The sequence below is a fragment of the Symphalangus syndactylus genome, chromosome 19, assembly GCF_028878055.3.
Source record: "Symphalangus syndactylus isolate Jambi chromosome 19, NHGRI_mSymSyn1-v2.1_pri, whole genome shotgun sequence".
NCBI lineage: Eukaryota > Metazoa > Chordata > Mammalia > Primates > Hylobatidae > Symphalangus > Symphalangus syndactylus.
In genome coordinates, this window is record NC_072434.2 from 48,192,671 (window position 1) to 48,212,412 (window position 19,742).

At 43.1% G+C, this 19,742-nt stretch overlaps 1 protein-coding gene across 1 annotated transcript in view; it reads right to left on the reverse strand.

The window, feature by feature from the left end:
• The window catches only part of CACHD1 (cache domain containing 1), a 228,517-nt gene extending 209,227 nt beyond the window's left edge, over positions 1 to 19,290 (reverse strand). The window contains exon 1 of the mRNA XM_055234364.2: positions 18,467 to 19,290. Within this exon, the coding sequence (XP_055090339.1) occupies positions 18,467 to 18,664 (198 nt within the window). The 5' untranslated portion in view covers positions 18,665 to 19,290. The remainder of the gene's footprint in view (positions 1 to 18,466) is intronic.
• Positions 19,291 to 19,742: the final 452 nt, after the last annotated feature.

Here is a 19,742-nt window from a genome sequence, read left to right on the forward strand (position 1 = left end):
AAGAAAACGCAAACACTTCCTGAGACCTCTGGCATCAGGCATTATGCTAGATATTCTTACAAACCTCATCTCATTTAACTCTACAACAACGGTGGAAACAGCCCTGATTTTTACAGTAAGAAACCTGAGGTTCAGAAGGATAGCAAGAGAGCTTGGATTAAAATCACATTTCTCCTAAACAGGCTTTTGTGAGTTGGCCTGAGAGCGGGGTCTGCTTTTATAACCCCTCTAGGTGAATGTTGTTCCAGACAACAGACTCTGAAATGAGCTTTGAAAGCCAGACTCTTTGTAAACTGGGGATTGCTGGAACCATCCATATCTCTCGCATCCTTTGGGGAAAGTCTCTTAAAAATGGCTTTTAATTTGGAGGACTCACTCCTCCTTCAAAAGCACATCCACAAAGCCCACAAAGGTAAGCATTCCTGGCAGGGCAGTCCTGGGAGATTGGAAAATGGAAAAAGTCTCAGGGCAACTGGCAGCTCAGTTATAAGAAGAAAATAAAAAACCAAGTTGAAGGTTTATAGAAAACACACAGAGGAAGAATGAAGCATAGTAATTGTTTACAGGCCACTCGTGGGCTGTCTAAAAATGCCATAAATAAGAAATACAGCTTGGGACAGACTAGCTTAAAAAGAGTTAATCCCTCAAACACAGTCCTCCAGGGAACATGACCCATGGGCATCCATCAAGCAAAAATCTCCACCATTGCTTATGAACAATTTCCCATGATTTCCTGGAGCTGACCCTCATCCCCTGCTGTTCCCAGCTTGCTTACTAACTAATCCCGCAGTAGAATGTTCACTCCAGGAAAGCAGGGCTGTATTTGGTTGACTTTTCTATCCTAGGTATCTACCAGAGTACCTGGCTAGTAACAGACTTTAAATATATGTTAAATAATTATTTAGTTTCTTATTTATTTAATTTTCCTGGTTAAATTGTTTCAACAAGAGAATCATTTCTAATGTTTTAAAGGCGTTCTACAGTGATGTGAATGCTTTGAGGAAAAAGACATTTATAGAATTCTAATGTGATGATAAAAGTAAGAATAGCTCAATGTTTATCTACACAATTTTGATCTCAGTCTTGTAACTAAGAGAACCAGTGTATAAAAGTCAAATTCTAATGAAATGGAAGATACCTGAATTCACTGGATAAGACACACAGTTTGGCAGGCTGTATGCACGATGTGTATTGAAAGAAAGAATAATGGAGGAACATATTGTTATGTTAGCAGACCTCCCACCTCTTCATTCAATGTCAGACATTTTGGAAAATAGTACCACAATACTCTCACTTCAATAATTTATGGGCAAAAACACTAAATGAAAATTCAACAAGAAATTCACCAGGTTACATGCAAGTCCTATATAATCTTGATTTGCATCAAATAGAAGACAAACTTTTATAAGGAAGATAAGCTCAAAAAGGATGTTTTTCATACTTTACCTCAATAATATTTTACTATGTCATAATGAGATCCTCTGTACAATGAATTCTCTATAACTGTCCCGAATAGATTTTAATTTTTTGGGAACTAGAAACCTCTCAAAAATCATTCATAAAAAGCATGTATTTTAGTTTCACTAATTAGATGAAACGATTGCAGGCTGTTTAAAAACCACGTCCAAAAGTAGCAATTCTCTTTGTAACTTTTCTCAGTATCATCAAAGAACAGACACAGCCAACCAGAAATTAGAGACGGACAAACAGAGATTGGTCAAAGAATTGAAACTTACAAAACACAAATCATAAAAGCATCTACCACCAGCTACTTAAAAACCCAGTTCTATCTATAAAATATATTATATTTTAAGCTGTATCTGTAGTAATATGTTTATAAAATGTAAACCCCACTAGCATGGGCAATTCCAAACCACAATCACATCACCTCGCAAAAAGTTGAAATTATATTCAAATACATAAAGTATTAGAATTGCTTTCTAAACTAATTGATTTGAATTCTTTTACTAACCAAATGAATTAAGCAGTTCCCGACACTATTGTTGACGTAACACCACCATGCATTTCCTTTGTTTCATGTCTGTCTTGAAATTAGGTATGGCAGGTGCTAAGTAGATAATCAGTTACATTTTTTTAAAAAAAAGGAGGTCCAGCATAACCAAGACACTAGCCAAAATGTTCAAAATCATTCCCTGTATTCTACTGCCTGTGGAATGGTAACAGTGATAATTGTAGTAAATATTGGTGTCACCTCTCTGCTATCCAAATCACTCGATTGTGTAGGTCATAAAATGTGAGTAGAAGCAACCCAGCTCTAGGAGCTTTAGGCTCTAGGAGTAGGTCCTGATTGTCATAAACTAATGTAATCCCACTCTCTTGTATTCCACTAAGGTCCAATCAGAGTGAGCCCAAGGCATCCTTCAAAGCCTAGGGGGAGAAAGGTGCCCTCTTCTACTGAATGCACTCATTTTACTACAGGCAAAACCAGCCTGGGATAAACTGACAGCCAGGGGGTGATAGAGCCAAGAGAGTGAGAGAAAAAAATGGAACCAGCCAGAGGGATCCTTCTAAGCAAAAGCCAACTCACTTGCTCTTGTGCCTAAAACCCTCCAGTGGCTTCCCATTTCAGCCAGAACAAAATCCAAACTTGTTCTCCACAGTGACCCTATCCTCGCTCATCTTCCTTTATTCCCACCTTTCTTCAGTGCCTTCTTTCGGCCCTTCACACACACTGATCTCCTTCCCCCCACAGGTCTCTGTATGCTTTATTCCTTACTCCAGGTCCTCCTAGGCTGCTACCAATCATCATTCATGCCTCCACTCAAATATCAGCACCCCCAAGAGGCCTTCTTTGAACTCCATGTTAACCTACTTTATGTCCTTCACAGAACTGGTCAGGGTCCAACGTTACCTGTACTTAGCATGTACATGTTTAAATATTTATCTCCCTCTTATAAGAATGTAAGTTCCTCAAAGGCAGGGACTCTGTTCTATCCATCAGTGTGCTCCCAGCTCCCAAAGCTGTGCTTCTGCGTAACAGAAGTTCAATCTATAGTTTCTTGCAGATTGACTAAGCCCAAGATTCTACACAGGCCACATTGACCCAAAAATCCTAAATAATCCTTTGTTTTTAGCTGAAAACAAGAACTGCAAAACCCACAGCTCTCTTGAAGATTTCTATATACCCTGGATTACATTTTATTATTTCTAATACTGGATGTCATTATTATTTAAATAATAGAAGCAAATTTCCTTTGAGAACAATGTCACTCGAAAGAAAATCAATTTGTAGTAGCAGAACTTAGTCCACATCCAGAAGATAAAAAACACATCTGAATACGTGTGTGTGTGTATATGTGTGTGTGTGTGTGTGTGTGCGCGCACATGCGCACGCTCTCAAAACTTGACAATAAATGAATATGTGAAAACTTTTTTGGGTTATGGAAATGTTATAAAACCAGATAGTGGTGCTCATTGCATAATGCTACAAATTTAATAAAAAAATCATTAAATTATTTAAAAATCAATAATAAACAGCCCAATTTAAAATTAGCAAAGGTTTTGATATTTCACCAAAAAAGATATACTAATGTCAAATAGGCACATGAAAAAATGCTCAGCATCATTGTTCATTAGAGAAATATTCACTAAAACCACAATGAGATACCACTTCACACATTTTACAATGACTAATATTAAAATGACAGATTCTACCAAGTTGTGGTGAGGCTGTGGAGCAACCAGGACTTTCATACATTGCTGGTGGGAATACAAAGTAATATAGCCCCTTTGGAAAACAGACTGGCAGTTTCTTATAAAGTTTAACATACACTTAACATGTGGCACAGTAATCCCACCCCTAGAAATATGAAAACTTATATTCAACCCAAAACTACTACTAAACCCTGAATGTTTAATAGTAGATTTGAAACATCAAAAAACTCCCAGCCTAGGCAACATGGTGAAACCCTATCTCTACAAAAAAAATACAAAAATTAGCTAGGCATGATGGTACATGCCTGTGGTCGCAGCCACTCAAGAGGCTGAGATGGGAGGATCACTTGAGCCCAGGAGGTGGAGGCTACAGTGAGCTGTGATCATGCCACTGTACTCCAGCCTGGGTGACAGAGCAAGACCCTGTCTCAAAACAAAACAGAATAAAAAACTACGAAAACTCAAATGTTCTTTAATTGGTGAATGAGTAAGCAAACTGTGGCATATCTATACAATAGAATGTTACTCAGCAATAAAAAGGAATTAACTACTGACACATACAACATGGATGAATCTCAAATGCACTGTGTTAAATGAAAGATGCCAGACTCAAAATGCACACCCTAATGTTTCCATTTATCCTCTTCTGGAAAAGGTAAAACTATAGATATGGAGAATATATCGATGGTTTCCAGGAGTTTCAGGTGGGGAAAGGACTGACTATAAAGGAACAGCATCAGATAATTTTGGGGGGTGATGATACTGTTGTATATCTTGACTGTGGTATTGGTTACATGACTGCATTTTCGAAATTCATGAAACTTCAACAAAAAGTGTATATTTTCACTCCCATTAGGATAGCTACTGTAAAACAAATAAACCAAACAAACAAAAAACAAGTATTGGTAAGGAGGGGAAGAAATTAGAACGCTTGTGCATTGCTGTCGGGAAAGTAAAATGGTACACCCACTACGGAAAACAGTACGGCAGTTTCTCAAACAAACAGAATTACCATATGATCTAGCAATTTCATTTCTGGGCACATGCTCAAAAGAACTGAAAGCAGACCCAAACAGATATTTGTACACTCATGTTTGTAGTAGCATTATTCACAGTAGCCAAAAGGTAGAAGCAAGCCAAGTGTCCATTGATGGATGAACGGATAAGCAAAATGTGGCATATATACACAATGGAATATTATTCAACCTTAGAAAGAAAGAAATTCTGACACATGCTACGCATGGATGAACCTTGAAGACATTATGCCAAGTGAAGTCAGTCAGTCACAGAAGGACAAATATTGTTTAATTCCACTTTTATGAGGTACCTAGAGTAGCCAAATTCAGAGAGATAGAAAGTAGAACAGTGATTGCCAGGAACTGGCGAGAGGGAGGAATGGGGCATTATTGTTCAATGATACAGAGTTTGGGAAGATGAAAAAGTTCTAGAGATGGATGGTGATGATGGTTACACGATAATATGAAAATATTTAATGCCACAGAACTGTACACTTTTGGCCACGCCTAAAAGAGCTACTGGGAAATATACCTGAATTGAAGAGGAATAAGAACCCAAATTCCTCCCTTTGCATCACCCTTCTGCTTGTATGCTGTCAGCCGCCTGGCTTTCTTTCAGTTCTTAAACTACACCAAGGTCCTGTCTCTCCAGACCTCTACAAAGCCTCTTCCTTCTGTTGGAATGCTAGACCCCCTAAACCTCTCCCCTGGTTGGTTCCTCCTCCTTCTGCCATGTCCCCTCCCAACCTCTCCCTTGATTGGTTCCTCCTTCTATTAGGTCCCCAGTCCCTCCCCTGATTGGCTCCTCCTTTCAATCACTGCTTCAGATTCCCTTTTAGAGTTGTCGCTCCCGCTCACCCTTGTCCAATAACGATTTATTGAGTACTAAGTGCCAAGCACTATTCTACAGGAATATAGCATTGAACAATACAGTGCTTACCTGTGAGAGGTTAGGGGGCATGACGAACACTAAAAGAAACAGGGTAGGAAACAATGAGGAAGGGCAAGGGACGGTGCTGTTTCAAAGAGGGTTGGCAAGGATACTTCTTGCTGTTCCTAAGCAAGAGGAGCAGCAAGTTCAAAGGTTCTGGATCAGGAATGTGCTTGGAGTGCTGAAAGAACAGAGTTATATGCAAGGGGGAGGGGAGGTAAAAGATAAGGTCACAAAGGTGGCAGGGGCCAGATCACATCCAGCTGTGAAGGCCACCAGTAATTCAGGATTTTACTGAGTCAGATGAGAACCTTTAGGGAGTTTTAAGCAGAGGTATGACATATCTGACTTGCATTTCTAAAAGATCTCCTTGGCACTTTTTTTTTTTTTTTTTTTTTGGTAGAGACAGAGTCTCACCATGTTACCTATACTGGTCTTGAACTCTTGGCCTCAAGGAGTCCTGCCACCTCGGCCTCCCAAAGTGCTGGGATTACCAAAGTGAGCCACCACACCCAGCCCAGCCTGCCCTTGGTACTCTTTCTAAAGGCCCCATGTTTCCTTCATAACATTACTCAAAGTTTACAATGTATATTTATAAGATTATTTGTTTAATGTCTATTTCCCCTAGCAGGCTGCATATTTCTTAAGAGTAGGAACCATGTCTCTCTCTTTGTGACAACACAAACTCAAATCCCAGCATAATACCTGGCACATAGTCTGTGTTCAATAAAGATTTGTGAAATGAATTAACTAACGAAGTCTAACCTCTAGGATAAAGTAGCTCCAAGTATATAGTTTGCAAGTACACAATCATTTTTGTATTTTTTACATTCCTAAATGTAGCCTAACTTTCTCTAGGTGAATATATTAAACATTAGAACCAACTAATACTTAGAGTCTACTTAGAGTCCTAATGTGCTTGATACTGTAGCAGATACTTCTACTCACCTGAAACATTCTTAATCTTTAGTAGCAGATAAAGACCCTAGACATTTCTTAGTAATTCTAAAGTAATGAAATGGACACATTAAACATAGTAGTAAAAGCTAAATTTGTAACAGTAACTACTGAAAAGTTACAAAGTCTACCATTTAAAGGCTGCTGGGCAATGTCTGTGGTCTAGATATTTTTTGAGTCCTCATCATGTGACACAGACAGGGGTAACCATATCAGGACTACGCAGATGAGTACGTCTGTGTTCTTTCCTGCAAGAGCTCATGCTCTAATAAGTAATCTCCAGGATGTTTTACTGCTTGTAACTCTTGCCTACATTTGTTATCTGAATATGTGCAAATAATGTATTTGCCTCTTTTATGGTCATCTGAAATTATACTATCTCAAGTTTAAAACACTCCTAACAAATGTGTTTGGTTCATAATTAGCACACAGGCTAACCCCCCTGAAGACTACAGAAGTGGCAAATTTCTCCTTTTCATAAATGGTTCGGTGAAGCCAATTCTGCATCAAATAGCCAAGACTGCAACAGAAAACAAACAAACAAACCCAATCTATGTTCTCCAGGTTTTCCCCCAAAACCACTCAGGGCAGCAACAACGGCAGCAACAACTCTGTGACTAACAGTCCCCTAGAAAGGGAGCAGAAAAAGCGGCAAAAAGCACTGGCTGTCTCCTGCAGTGGCCACGGGCAGCTCTTGTTCAGGCATCACCAAGCAGAGTTATGGAAACCAACCCATTTCAGCACGTCCTGTCTTTGGGCTGCCATGAGAAACATAGGCTTTAGAGAGAGCCAATCAATTAAAGCGGATTGTGTTAGAACAAAGAAGGCCAGTATTCTGGCAGAGGCACACAGAGTAATCCAAGTGGGGAAAAAAAAATCCCATGAAGTTTCATGTGAGTTAGCAAATGATAGAGGATAGACAAGAAACCCAACAGGTCTTTCTACACCTCTAGTCCCTTAGAAATGAATGCAATGATCACAGAAAAACTCTTAAAATATTTAAATACACAGACATATGCTAACAGTAATACAGACATGAAAATATCCTGAAACCATTTATAAATACTATACATTTATATCAGAGATGATATACTTCCAATTTTCTTCTTCAAATATCTTTTAATGGTAATACACAGCACAGTAATTGCCATGGGTTCATGGCTTCTCTGTAATATATTTTTTTCCTATGTAGAATCCTTACCTTATTTTCAAGTGACATGGAAATAAAACTACTGTAAGCTGGTTAAATTTTTATATAGAGAGTCAAGGCAGACTGATGAATCTATATTTCAGCATATTTTATAGATCATTAATTTCCAGCAATTTGTTTCTTGAATTAAGATTTTTTTTAAAAGAAAGCAAGAAAAGTTGGCCACCATGTATTAGACTCAGTTTGTGTTTTTCCTTAACATGAGCCTTATCAGCTCTGCCACAGCTGAAGTGATTCCAAATTGCTTTATGACACACTTGGATTTTCTCCTGCTAATAATTCCTCCTTCCTGCCCATGACTGGCAGGCTTCTTCCACACTGCAGTAATGTGGGACAGCTAATTATCTACCAATCCACCTTGCTATTCCATACTTGGCGACTTTTATCTGCACAGGACAGCTGCACTCTCTGCGTTTGAAGTAAAATGTCAGTCTCTGCTAATGCAACAAGACTTACATCACTAATGATGTCTCCACACTTTGAAGAAACAACTCAAAGCCTAATTAAAAATTCAGATTCATTTTCACTGGTTTGCCGATTTTCACTGTCCTTCCACCAGGGCCTTGAATATCTTTAAAAATACTCCATGCAAAAATAAAATAAAATAAAAATCCAAGGGGAAGCAAGAAAAAAAAAGTGGTGCCGTCTTGGGCTTTGACTGCATCTTTATAATAACTGTTATGGTTGGAAGAGAACCAAGACATTATCATGTACAAGATAAGAAAGAACTTACTCCCCTGGCTTCCACTCTACAATTACAATAAAGCATACTATTTCCAGAGAAATATGGACCATAAGCTACTTTTTACATTCCCCACTCTGGTGTTTAGGTGTTGGAACTTTTCAAACTGTAATTAACTCGGAAATCATTTGACTGTGTAAATCTGAAGTAGAGAAAGCTACCTTTGAACTCAGAAAAAAAACAAGGCAAGGTAAAGAAACACTTAAATGACATTTAGTTTGTTTCATCATCAAATTAAATGAATGATTCCTCCAAAGTAGTAATCCTATTGCAATTTTCACCAAAAAAAAAAAAAGGAGAGAGAGAGAAAGAAACAACTTCATATCCCCTTAATGACTAGGGAGAGAGAGGTCAGTCATAAAATCCAATTTCAAAATAGAACTTTACCTGAAAATTACAGGTGGAATTTTCTTCTGTGGCTTTTACATAAACGAACACAAAAAAAGTCATTCCTCCTCTAAAGTATTTTTAAATAACCTACCTTTTCAGTAAAAAAAAAAAAAAAAAAAAAAAAAAAAAAAAATTGTTTTGATGGTACTGGTTCACAATGATAGTTATTGACCACTTAACTTTGCACTTAAAAAAAAATCTAACAACATTCTAGTAAGTCTAAGAATTTTTTGACTTTCTTCACTGGCTCACTGACTTCTACATATTTCACAACTTAAAAATCTAGTCAGCTGTCAAATTAGACCATCAGCTTTAAGTTTGCAGCTATTAAGTCATTAAGCCAAACTTTCTTTTCAAAAGAGGAATGTATACTACTATGTCAAGTTTCCTTTTCCATTCTAAGAGAAAAATGCGGAAAAAAAAGCGGCCCCCACAGTATAATATCATGAAAAGGGTCAAAAAACGAGATTCTAAAAGCAAAACATGAGTTCTAAATCTATCACTTACTACTGGTATGCTCTCCAGAGAGCCACTTCCTCGCTGGGCCTCAGTTTCTGTAAAATGAACATTTGTAAAACAAGCAGGGCAGTTTGACTATCTCTCTGGTCCATCCCTGTTCTCATAGCAGCCAGTGATCTGTAGATCTGAGAGGTCAGGGAGAAATGGCAGGCCTGCTAAGCCTGGATTTGCACAACTCCACAGGAGGGACCACACTGGGCAGCCAACCTGTCTTTGGACCAGAAGCAGGGAGTCTACCTTGCAGGCTCCAACTGGACTTGGGGAGGCAGAATCCAGAAATGTAGCAGGCCTTGGCAACTGGTGACTGCTGAACAGTGTCTGAGTCTGAAGTCACTTTGGCTGAGTTTTCTAGGTTCTAAGCTTTCTCCAGATTTTTGTTTCTTCTCCTCAGAGCACATCACCTCCAAATACAAGGAACTTAGGCACAAGCAGCAACTAGTTCCCAACTCAAACACTGATAAGCGACTGCCAGCCATATTGAAATAGAGGGGAGAAGCTATTTAAGAAGTAGGCAAGCAAAGAGAGAAAAACAGCGTACTGGCCACATGCTTTGAGCCCTAATCCAGTCCTGCACAAAGATCTACCCCAGACACTTCAATTGCATAGGGTGGTAGCTTCCTTTCTTGCCAGTGTGAGTTGAGCATGCTGCTGCCTGCAGAACAAATCTTTACTGCCTGCAGAACAAGTCTTTACTGACATGAAGGATCCAAGAAACACCCCCTAGCTGGACCTCTGCCTATTTCTCCCACCTCTATTTATGCCCTTTCTTCCCACTAGTTCTCTAAACTCCAAAACCATAATGCCATCTTTCCACTCATCAAAGGTGCTATGCTTTTCCTCAAAAAGGAGCCTTCTGGGAAGTCCACTCTTTGACTAACCAACTCCTAATTCATTCCACTTTCTCAGGGAGGCCTGCCAGAATCCCTCTGTGCCCTTAAATAGGTTAACATCCCTGACACTTTCTCCAAGCATCCCGAACCTCCTCTCATAACATTCATTACATCAGAAATTAACTGATGGGTAGGTATCTCAAACCTAACATAGTACCTGGCACCAAGTAAACATTCATCTGTGTTGAAGTAATTATGATGACAAGCTCATATCTCAAAGCAATCCATTCTAAAACTCTTCTATCAGAAAGTTCTCCTTTGTATCACAAAGAAATTGGCTTCCCCATAACGCGCACACAAGCACTGCATTTTCTTTCTGTAACCCGCTGAATAATTCTAACCCAGACACTGCAAATTGGTGGCCTTTGGCCCTATCCAGCCTGCAGACATGTTTAGTTTGGCCCACATAGTGTGTTTTTTCTTTCTTTTTTTTTAAAAAACTGAATTAGTTGCCAAAAATTTAAAGATATTTTATGGAAAAAACAGACACCCAGCTTCTCATAAAAAACAAAGTCATGTGACAACATTGGACCCACATGGCTACTGGGCAACAGAGTAGCTGAGTGGTCCTGCCCCCCTTCACCCTTGGCACATGCCCTCCAGCTTGCAACATCCAACACCACTCCCTGCTTACCTACACCTGGTCCACTTCATTCGTTGTGTCTAACTGACCTCTAGAAACATGAATTCGATATAGCAACCTTGGGTGTACTCTAGATCCCACATTTTAGCATTTATTTCTATATTGTCTTGAGCCATCCAAGTTGGTTTAGCCTCTCCGGACAGGACAGAGCTCTGGGGTCTTAGGGGGAGGCACTGGATGTCCTGTATTACTCTCAGCCTCCCTGCAATAAGGAATCCAGTGAATATTTGCTGACAGACTGATCAGAAGACATTATATATTAGTCCAGCTCTTCCTCTTCAATCCGCCTCTCTTCTCTCCCAGTTACAGCTATCTCGCTTAGTCCTTTTCTGACTCTTGTCTCTTCTGGAAGGGGGAGAGAACAGGGACAAGCAGTAGATGTGGTTCATATTGCAGTAGTCCAATGTGTGTGCCTAGACTATATGCCAGCCTTTAAGAAAAACAAGGACCCTCCCAGTCTTGTGGAGAAAGCCAGGCATGAAATCGAGGGCCAGACAGCACAATTAGGGACAGACCCAGAGGAGCTTCCCCAAAGAAGCTTGGCATTACATCTGGAAGGCTGGGGAATTTGCTGGGCAAAGGTATTAGCTAATTTGTAAAAATCTAGGAGAGTCACCAATGGTTTTATTCGGGTACCTCATTGTTAAAAAAATGTAGCCTAAACAACCTCCAAAATATTTATATTTATTTGTCAATTGTAAATTTTATACACTAGTGTACCAATATATTATATATATTATAAAACATTACAAACATAGAAATTAAATAAGGATACAATAAAAATGTCATAGATGAAATTATGTGATATTTGGAATTTGCTTCAAAATAATCTGGGGGGAAGAGCAAGTGGAGGCAGAGGTGGAGATGAAAAAAGCCTGACCATCAATTAATAACTGTCAAAGCTGGGTGAGAGTTATGTGGATATTCATATGCTATTTTATTTACTTTTGTATGTTTTTAAATCTTTGTAGTTTAAAACTAAAGAAATAACTATGACTAGCCGGGTCTAGCATTTTCTTCAGAAAGCCCCAAGCATGGTTTTGCACCACATCCAAAGGTCTGTGAACCATATCTTAAAAATCCGGGGGCAGAGGATTGACCATATTGAAACGTGCAGGTCTACAAATTAGATTTCAGTTTCATTCAGGCCAGGAGCCGCGTGTTTACTACCTTCCAGGTTCTGTGCCCTGGCACTAAATGAACTGCTCTCGTATTTACATTTCTATTTATTGACTGCTCCTGCCTTAGGCCCTGAGCTAGACACTTGGTTATCCTTTAAAATACATTTACCCCCATTAGCGACATGAAATACAAAGACACTAAAGTTCAGAGTGATTTAATAACATGACAGAAGTTACACAGTTAATAACTAGCTGGCTGAGTCAAAATTCTTGTCCCTGTTGTCCCTTCATATTTTGACTTTCAATAAATTCTTACTCCAAGGTCCAAGCATATCTAAAATAAATCCCACTCCATCTAATACCAAAATTCCAGAGTTCTGCAAGGTTCCTGCCTGCTCATCCACCTAAGCTCAAGGAAGGAACTCCTCAAGCAGCGACCAGAAATAGCAGCGACATGTTACTAAGTGTAAAACCATCTCCTCTCCCTTCCCCAAGCCCTTACAGACTCAAGTACTATTGGCAGGAAAAACATAATAAGCACAAGGAATAAGGCCAGCTAAGATAGGCATTAGTGAGAAGGAAGTCGAGGAAGTGCTAAGCACAACAGAGACAGTTTATCAGAAGTCATTCAACATGCTTTTTCTTGGGCTCATTCCTGACAAGTTCAACTCAGAGTCATCCATCTGTCAATGGACAGTTTTCTTCTATTCTAAATACCCATTTTCAAAAGAAAACAACATAGCAGTTTTTCCACTAAGGCTTATATGGTACACAAGGCATAGAATCGAACCACATTATTTGCATATACAGGTGATTTTTCCTTCGAAATGTTCTATATTGCATAATTACACATTCAAATCATTCTAAACCAGCCCTGTCTTGTTACGATGCATGTGATTTAGAGGAAATTACACATCTTACCAAACATGACTGCAAATCAGCTTGCAGTTACAATAGAGCCAGCAAGATATTTATGTCCAATAACCACAGAAGCTCTAGGATAATGGCCAAAGAAATGAGACACGGGAGCCATATGAAGGGGCACAGGAGTCAGAGTCCTGCTCAGGTGTTCAAGATACACCAGCTACCTTATCCAGTGCCACCAAAGGAATCAGAAACACCTGATGAACTACTGATTTGGCTACCCTTCATGTGCGAAGCTGCTGCTGCTGCTTTCAGGACTGCCCTGTGTGTGTGGACATTTCACTGAAAAGGACAATGGAGAAGTAGCTAACTTCCTTGACTTCACCAGAGGGGCTTGGGCAAGGCTCCTCTATGCTCCTACAACATCCTGTTTCTCTCTCTACCACTGCACTAACCTACTGCAGTGTAATGCCTCTATGTCTCTCGCTAACCACCTGTATCATAATGCCTCTTTTTGTGTCTATTTCCATCATTAGTTGAGAGATTAAGGGCATGGGCTAGGCTTTAGTCACCTTTGATTGCCAGTTTAATCTAACTCCACTTTGGGAGGCCGAGGCGGGTGGATCACGAGGTCAGGAGATCGAGACCATCCTGGCTAACATGGTGAAACCCCATCTCTACTAAAAATACAAAAAAAAAATTAGTTGGACATCGTGGCAGGCGTCCGTAGTCCCAGCTACTCGGGAGGCTGAGGCAGGAAAATGGCATGAACCTGGGAGGCGGAGGTTGCAGTGAGCCGAGATCATGCCACTGCACTCCAGCCTGGATGAGTGAGCAAGACTCCATCTCAAAAACTAAAAAATAAATAAATAAATAAATAAATAAATAAATAAATAAATAAAATCTAACCCAAGACCCTTCATAGAGCAGAAGCTCCCCAAAATTTTGTTGGATATACGTGAAAATGAATAATGCAGGACAGACACGGTAGCTCACACCTGTAATTCCAGAACTTTGAGAAGCCAAGGTGGGAGGATCACTTGAGGCCAGGAGTTCAAGACTAGCCTGGCCAACACAGTGAGACTCCATCCCTACAAAAAATAACAAAATTAGCAGGGTGTGATGGTATGCGTGTGTAGTCTCAGCTACTCAAGACGACTGCTTGAGCCCAGGAGTTTGAGGTTACAGTGAACTATGATCACATCACTGCACTCTAGCCTGGGTGACAGAGCAAAGATCCTGTCTCTTAAGAAAAAAAAAAAAATGGAAGGAATTTAGTGCATTGCTGTTTTACTGCATACAAAGGAGGGTTGCTCTTTAATTCCAGCTGTAGTCAGTATTTACAACATTGCTTTATATCTTTGACACTTCTGCCCCAGCTGAGTCCTTCAGTTCCTGAACACGCCTCTGTTTTAGCTGCTGCTTTTTCTTCAATTGGAGTTGAAGGTCCAGTTCTTGCTTTTGGTATTTCTTCTGCCCTGACTGGAAGAAACCCTGCTCCCTCCCTCCCTCCCAGGCCTCATCCAGCAGCTGTCTGAGCAACCTGCTGGTCTGTCTGCCAAGTTCATAGTAAGTGTGCCCAGCCCAGCAGAGTCGGGCTAACTTTAAGGCAGGCACACTGGCCTTGTGCCAGGCCCTTGCTGTTAGGAAGCCTGTATTGTCCTATAATGTTAAATGGGCCTTATAAGTGCCTGGTGAAATGGCTCCCAGAGCCAGATATACCTTCTAACAAGCAGGCATTGTTACTTAGCTGGTTTACCTGTGCAATCTCATCTCCTCCTCGCGAATGTAAACTCCTTAAGGAGTTGTGCTGGAATATGTCCTTGTAAAATCCGCCGAATACCCAGCATAGAGCTCCATGTTCAGTAAGCTTCCAACAATTATTTCTCCATTTGAGAACAACCACATCCATCCATATTTCTCAGCCCTGGCTTAACATTAACAGATGCCTTTACACGCACTATTTCCTTGAAGTCCACAGAGCAAATCTTGAGGAAGAATCATCCTCCTCAATTTTACAGATAAAATCACCCAACTTGCAAACAGCAGAGCTGGAATCCAGGTCTCTAGCTACCCAACATGGGGCTCTTTCCACTCCACGATGCTGCTTGATAAAAACTTGTTGCATGAATAAACAGGCAAAAACACATCTCCCTGGACACAGCCACTTACTGCTCCCAGACCTCAATGCCACCATGGCCCCTCTGCACCAGACCCATGAGGAGACGATGATTAGGTTTTTGACTTTTATCCATGATGTATGATGTCTGCTGTCAGGGGAACAGTATTCGGTGACAGCTTTCCCAGAGTACTGGCGAAATTGGTTGACACAACTTATTTAAACATTGTTTTTATATATTTTGTCCATTATTAAAAAGGAACAACAAAAATCATAAGTAGACAGCCCCCGCTGGAGAATTTTCCAAGAAAATCTTCAAGATAGACGCTTTTCAAACTGTCTTCTCTATCAGCAAGTGCAAAAACTACGTCATGGGAAACTATAGTGCTGAAAGAAGGCTAGGTTTTTGTTTTTGTAAAATTACCCCCTTGCAACTCCTTATAAGCAGTAAGTGCTGCCACTCGAAATGCTGCAAAACAACAGGCCTGGTTTGAGGGCTACTTTATAATTTCTCAAACTTTAAAATTGTCTTTCGAGAATTTCAGCAGCAGAAGCAATATAAAAGTCTGAACATTGGCTTTTTACATATAAAGAGGCCTACAGAATGTTTCTCATAAAGTGAGATGCTGTCCTGAAAGGCCCGTACTATGCTCAAAATGCCAAGGTCAAATGAAAGGAGTCAATCCCTTAAGCAAGGGAAGACATTCTTTTCCAAAGAGCCACAACTATCCCCCTCTCCATCCCCACTGTGACCATCTTTGTAGGAAGTCACACCTTAATGCCTATGTGAGGCTTACATCTGAAAAACAGATTAGCTCCACCTCTATAAAATCCAACATGCTGCAGGGAGGGCTACATAACCTACACTTTAGGTAACTAAACCCACATAATTTCAGACCCACTGAACAAATCCCAAAGGTTTACAGATGAGAACGTGTGGCTCAAAATCTTTGTTCTAAGGCCAAAAATCTAACCTGCATTCGACTTTTTTTTTTCCAACCAGTCTAACTAAATTAAAAAGAGACACTTTCTGCAATTTTCCCAGATAGAAGCAAGTGGCAGATCAATGTACAGCTCAAGAAGCAGAATTTAAATACAGTATGTGTGTCTCCTTTCAAAAAAGGAAAGAAGCCACTTCACATTTTGCCAGACAAAACCCTGTCCACAGGAGGTCCGTTTCCACAATGAGGTTGCAAAGGTGTTAGAAAGAGGCCAGTTGGGAGGAGATAAAGGGCCATTTGGGCACAAACCTCCCACCGATCAGAGCTTTTTTTCCGAAGTGTCTCTTTTTCAACAGGGCAGCCTTTTAAAACTACATTTGCTTAAGATCCCTACCTGAATGACAATGTGTTGGGATCCAATTTCACCTTTTGTCAAGGACTGGGTGAGAAACAGTAAAACGGCTGTCAGCATCTTAGAAAAAGCAAGTCCTTAGCTTACAAGGAAAAGGCATGGAGGGGGGGCGGGGTAGGCGGGAATCCTAAGATTTCTTGTCCAGCCCTAGTGATGGAGTGAAGGTGGCAAATGCCTACAAATCCTACAAGCAGAGTCCATAACTCCAATATATTAAGTTTCCTTTATTAAAAGAGGTGCCTCAATGCAAAAATACAATTGTTTGTGCTCTGAATGGAAATATTCATCACTGTTTTTTTAATCCTAGTTTTCCATCTTTTCTAAAAGTCACTTCACTCCTAAGAACTCAGCAATAATCAGAAATCAGAAAATGCATATGGAAAAAATTGCAACTGAATCTGAACCTGAAAGATCGGCATAGTTGAAGGATGCATCTTAAAAGCTTATCTATTATTATGCAAATCAAGAAAACCCAACTCCATCGCACTTCAGGTCTGGGTGTCTGCAAATAAATGCAAAATTACCTTTCAAAATCCATCCACTCCTCAGTCCTCATGTCACCCTTAAGAAAAATCCCGGTGGTCTTTCCCCACAGTAGAAAAGGTCTGTGGAACTTGCCTCAAGAAAATTGTAACCTCTTGGGAGGAGACTGGTGTGGGGAAGTGGAAAGAAGAGGAAGGAAGAAGGAAAAAGAAAAGAAAGAGGAGGAGGAGAACAAGAAGGAGGAGGAGGAGGAAGGAAGAAAGAAGAGAAGGAGAAGAGGAGGAGGAGGAGGACGAAGAAGAAGAAAGAAGTAAGAAACCTAAATCCCAAAAGTGACTTAAACACCTCTCTCGGTGGGAGGTGGAAGGAGTGGTCACAGTAGGATGGAAATCAGAAACCTATTCCAAGAACGCATTCTTGGAAACTTCAATCTTTCGAAGACCACATTCATCCCCATGATTGTTAGAATGTATAAGAGAATGGTGTTAATTTATCTAAGAATGTTATAGCAAAGGGTTCAAGCTGGGAAAGTCATCTCAACCTCTCCTAATCTAGTGGGCCTTTATGACCAAGTGGATTAAAATAACAGCGGGGCAGAATCTCCAGGTGGTCGGTGTTCAGCAATTTTTACTACTGTTGGTCGTGAGTAACATCATCAGGATTCCTCACTAGCTGCGGGCAGTTTTTCTGTCAGCCCCCTTTCCTCTCCCGAGGAGGACGGACATGATAAACAATCTGGAGAAATGGGAACCATATTCACTTTGCTCCCTTTTTCTTCGCCCCAAAAAGGCACACATGAAACAAAAATCTACAGCAGACAGCACGCAAACCACAGCAGGATATGCGGAAAGCAACAAAAAGAGTCCCCTAGCAGGATTAGAGTCGGGAGTCTACCCGGAATCTACCAGGCCAGCCCCTCCCGCCATGCTCCCGGGCGGGGAAAGGAGCGCCGAGCCCACTCGGAGGGCCGCTCTCCGCCGGGACCTAGGTGTCCCCGGGGCAGCTGCGTAAGCTGCGGCGCCTTCCCTCCCGCCGCCCATTGGTGCGCCTCGGTCGGGAGGACGCGAGGGCGCGAGGACGCGGTCAAGGGGGTAGGGTGGGGACTTCGGAAAATCGTCCGAGTCAGACGGTGCTGGCTGCTCTGGGATGGGGACACAAAGAGGGAGGGGAGTTTGCAGGGGTGGCAGGGTGAAAACAAGCCTACATGGGAAACGTGTGCAAATTAGAGAAGACGTGCGAGGAAACTGGAGAATCCTTGACGAGATGAAGGAGCTGGTACTCAGAAGAGGGGGGCTGTGCAGGGTCAAGTGAGTTCCGTGCAGAGGGCAGGGGATTCTGCAGGGGAGAAGGGCAGGGGTAGACGAATGCATGGAAGAAGAGTTGGTGTATTGTCAGGGGGTTTGTGCAGAGGACAGAGGGGTCCGACGGGAAGCCGGGCTCTGTGCATGCAAGGAGCCGATGCACACAGTCCAGGGGACTTGTACCGGGGAGTGGGATGGGGCTTTGAGCAAAGGAGAAAGGCGGGATGTCTGGCCAGCTCGGGGGCCACTTACCTGCATGGTGACGACCCCCAGCTCCTCGGCCGCCAGCCTCCGCATCTGGCTCGCCAGCACTTGCGCCTCGTCCAGGATGGAGAAGTCGGCTTCGGCCCCGGCGCCCAGGAGCCAGCACGCGACAAGGCAGAGCAGCCAGAGGGGCGGCCGCCGAGCCCGGGCCCCGGCCGTCTCCTCTTCCTCCGGCTGGCGGGCCATGCTGCCTCCCCCCACTCCCCGCCGACGGGCTCCGGGCGCGGGGAAGCGGGCCGCGGGAGGTGCGCCCAGGGCCCGCTCGGCGCACCCCGCAAAAGTTTCTTCCTCTGCTGCAGGCTCGGCTCCGCGCCGCGGTGGCGGCGGCTCCCAAACTTAGGGGGCGCCTGGCTACAGCGCGGGAGCGCGGGCGGCCACCATCGCGGGGCTCCGCGGCGGTTGGGGGAGGAGGCGGCCGCCCGAGCGGTCCCCGGAGCCCGGCGCCCACACGGCCCCAGCGGCGCAGAGGGCGTCTCCGAGAGCCGGGGCCCCCGCAGGCCGGGGTGCGCGGGCCCCGGGGCTGACAGTCGGAATCGGAGTCGGAGTCGGAGTCGGAGCCCGAGCCGAGCCGAGCCGCGCGGCTCTCGCTTCCTGCGAGTCCCGGCGCAGCGAGCAGGCGGCAGCGAGGGCGGACGGCGACCCCGGGGAGGAGGAGAGGCGGCCGGGCTGCGAGACTGGGGCAGCCACCCGAGCGAGGAGGGAAAGGGGAGGCTTCACAAACCCACACAACTGAAAGAAAGAAAGCAAGCGGTGGGGAAAGGGAGGCGTCTGGTGCCACCACGCTGCGCTCCGGCTCTGTGCACTTCCCGGCTGGGCCGCCGCCGCGGCTGCGGTGATTTATGGAACCAGCGAGAGAGGCGGGGAAATTCCCCCGGTTGCCCCTCCTCTCTCCCTCTGGCTCCCGCCTCAGAACCTGCCCCCCGGGACGCCGGGGGCCGGGGACCAGCCTCTCTCTCTGCTCGGGGACCGGCCCAGCCCGGGCAGGGGAGCCCACGGACCTTCCCGTGGCTGGAGACGGAGACCCCCGCCAGGGCTCCCCGCCTCCGTCCGCGCCAGGGAGCCCAACCGGCCCAGGTTCCACCCACCGAAAAGTCCTTTAAGTTCTAGGACGCTGGCTGTCTGCCTGGCAGCGGTTGGGGAAGAAGGGGACTGCCATGTGTAGGTCCACTCCCTCTCCTCGATGTTATTCATCACAATGGCTAGCTAGCGTTCCACCCACAGATTTCTGTTGCAACCAGCCACCATGTGCCCGGCACTGGGCTCG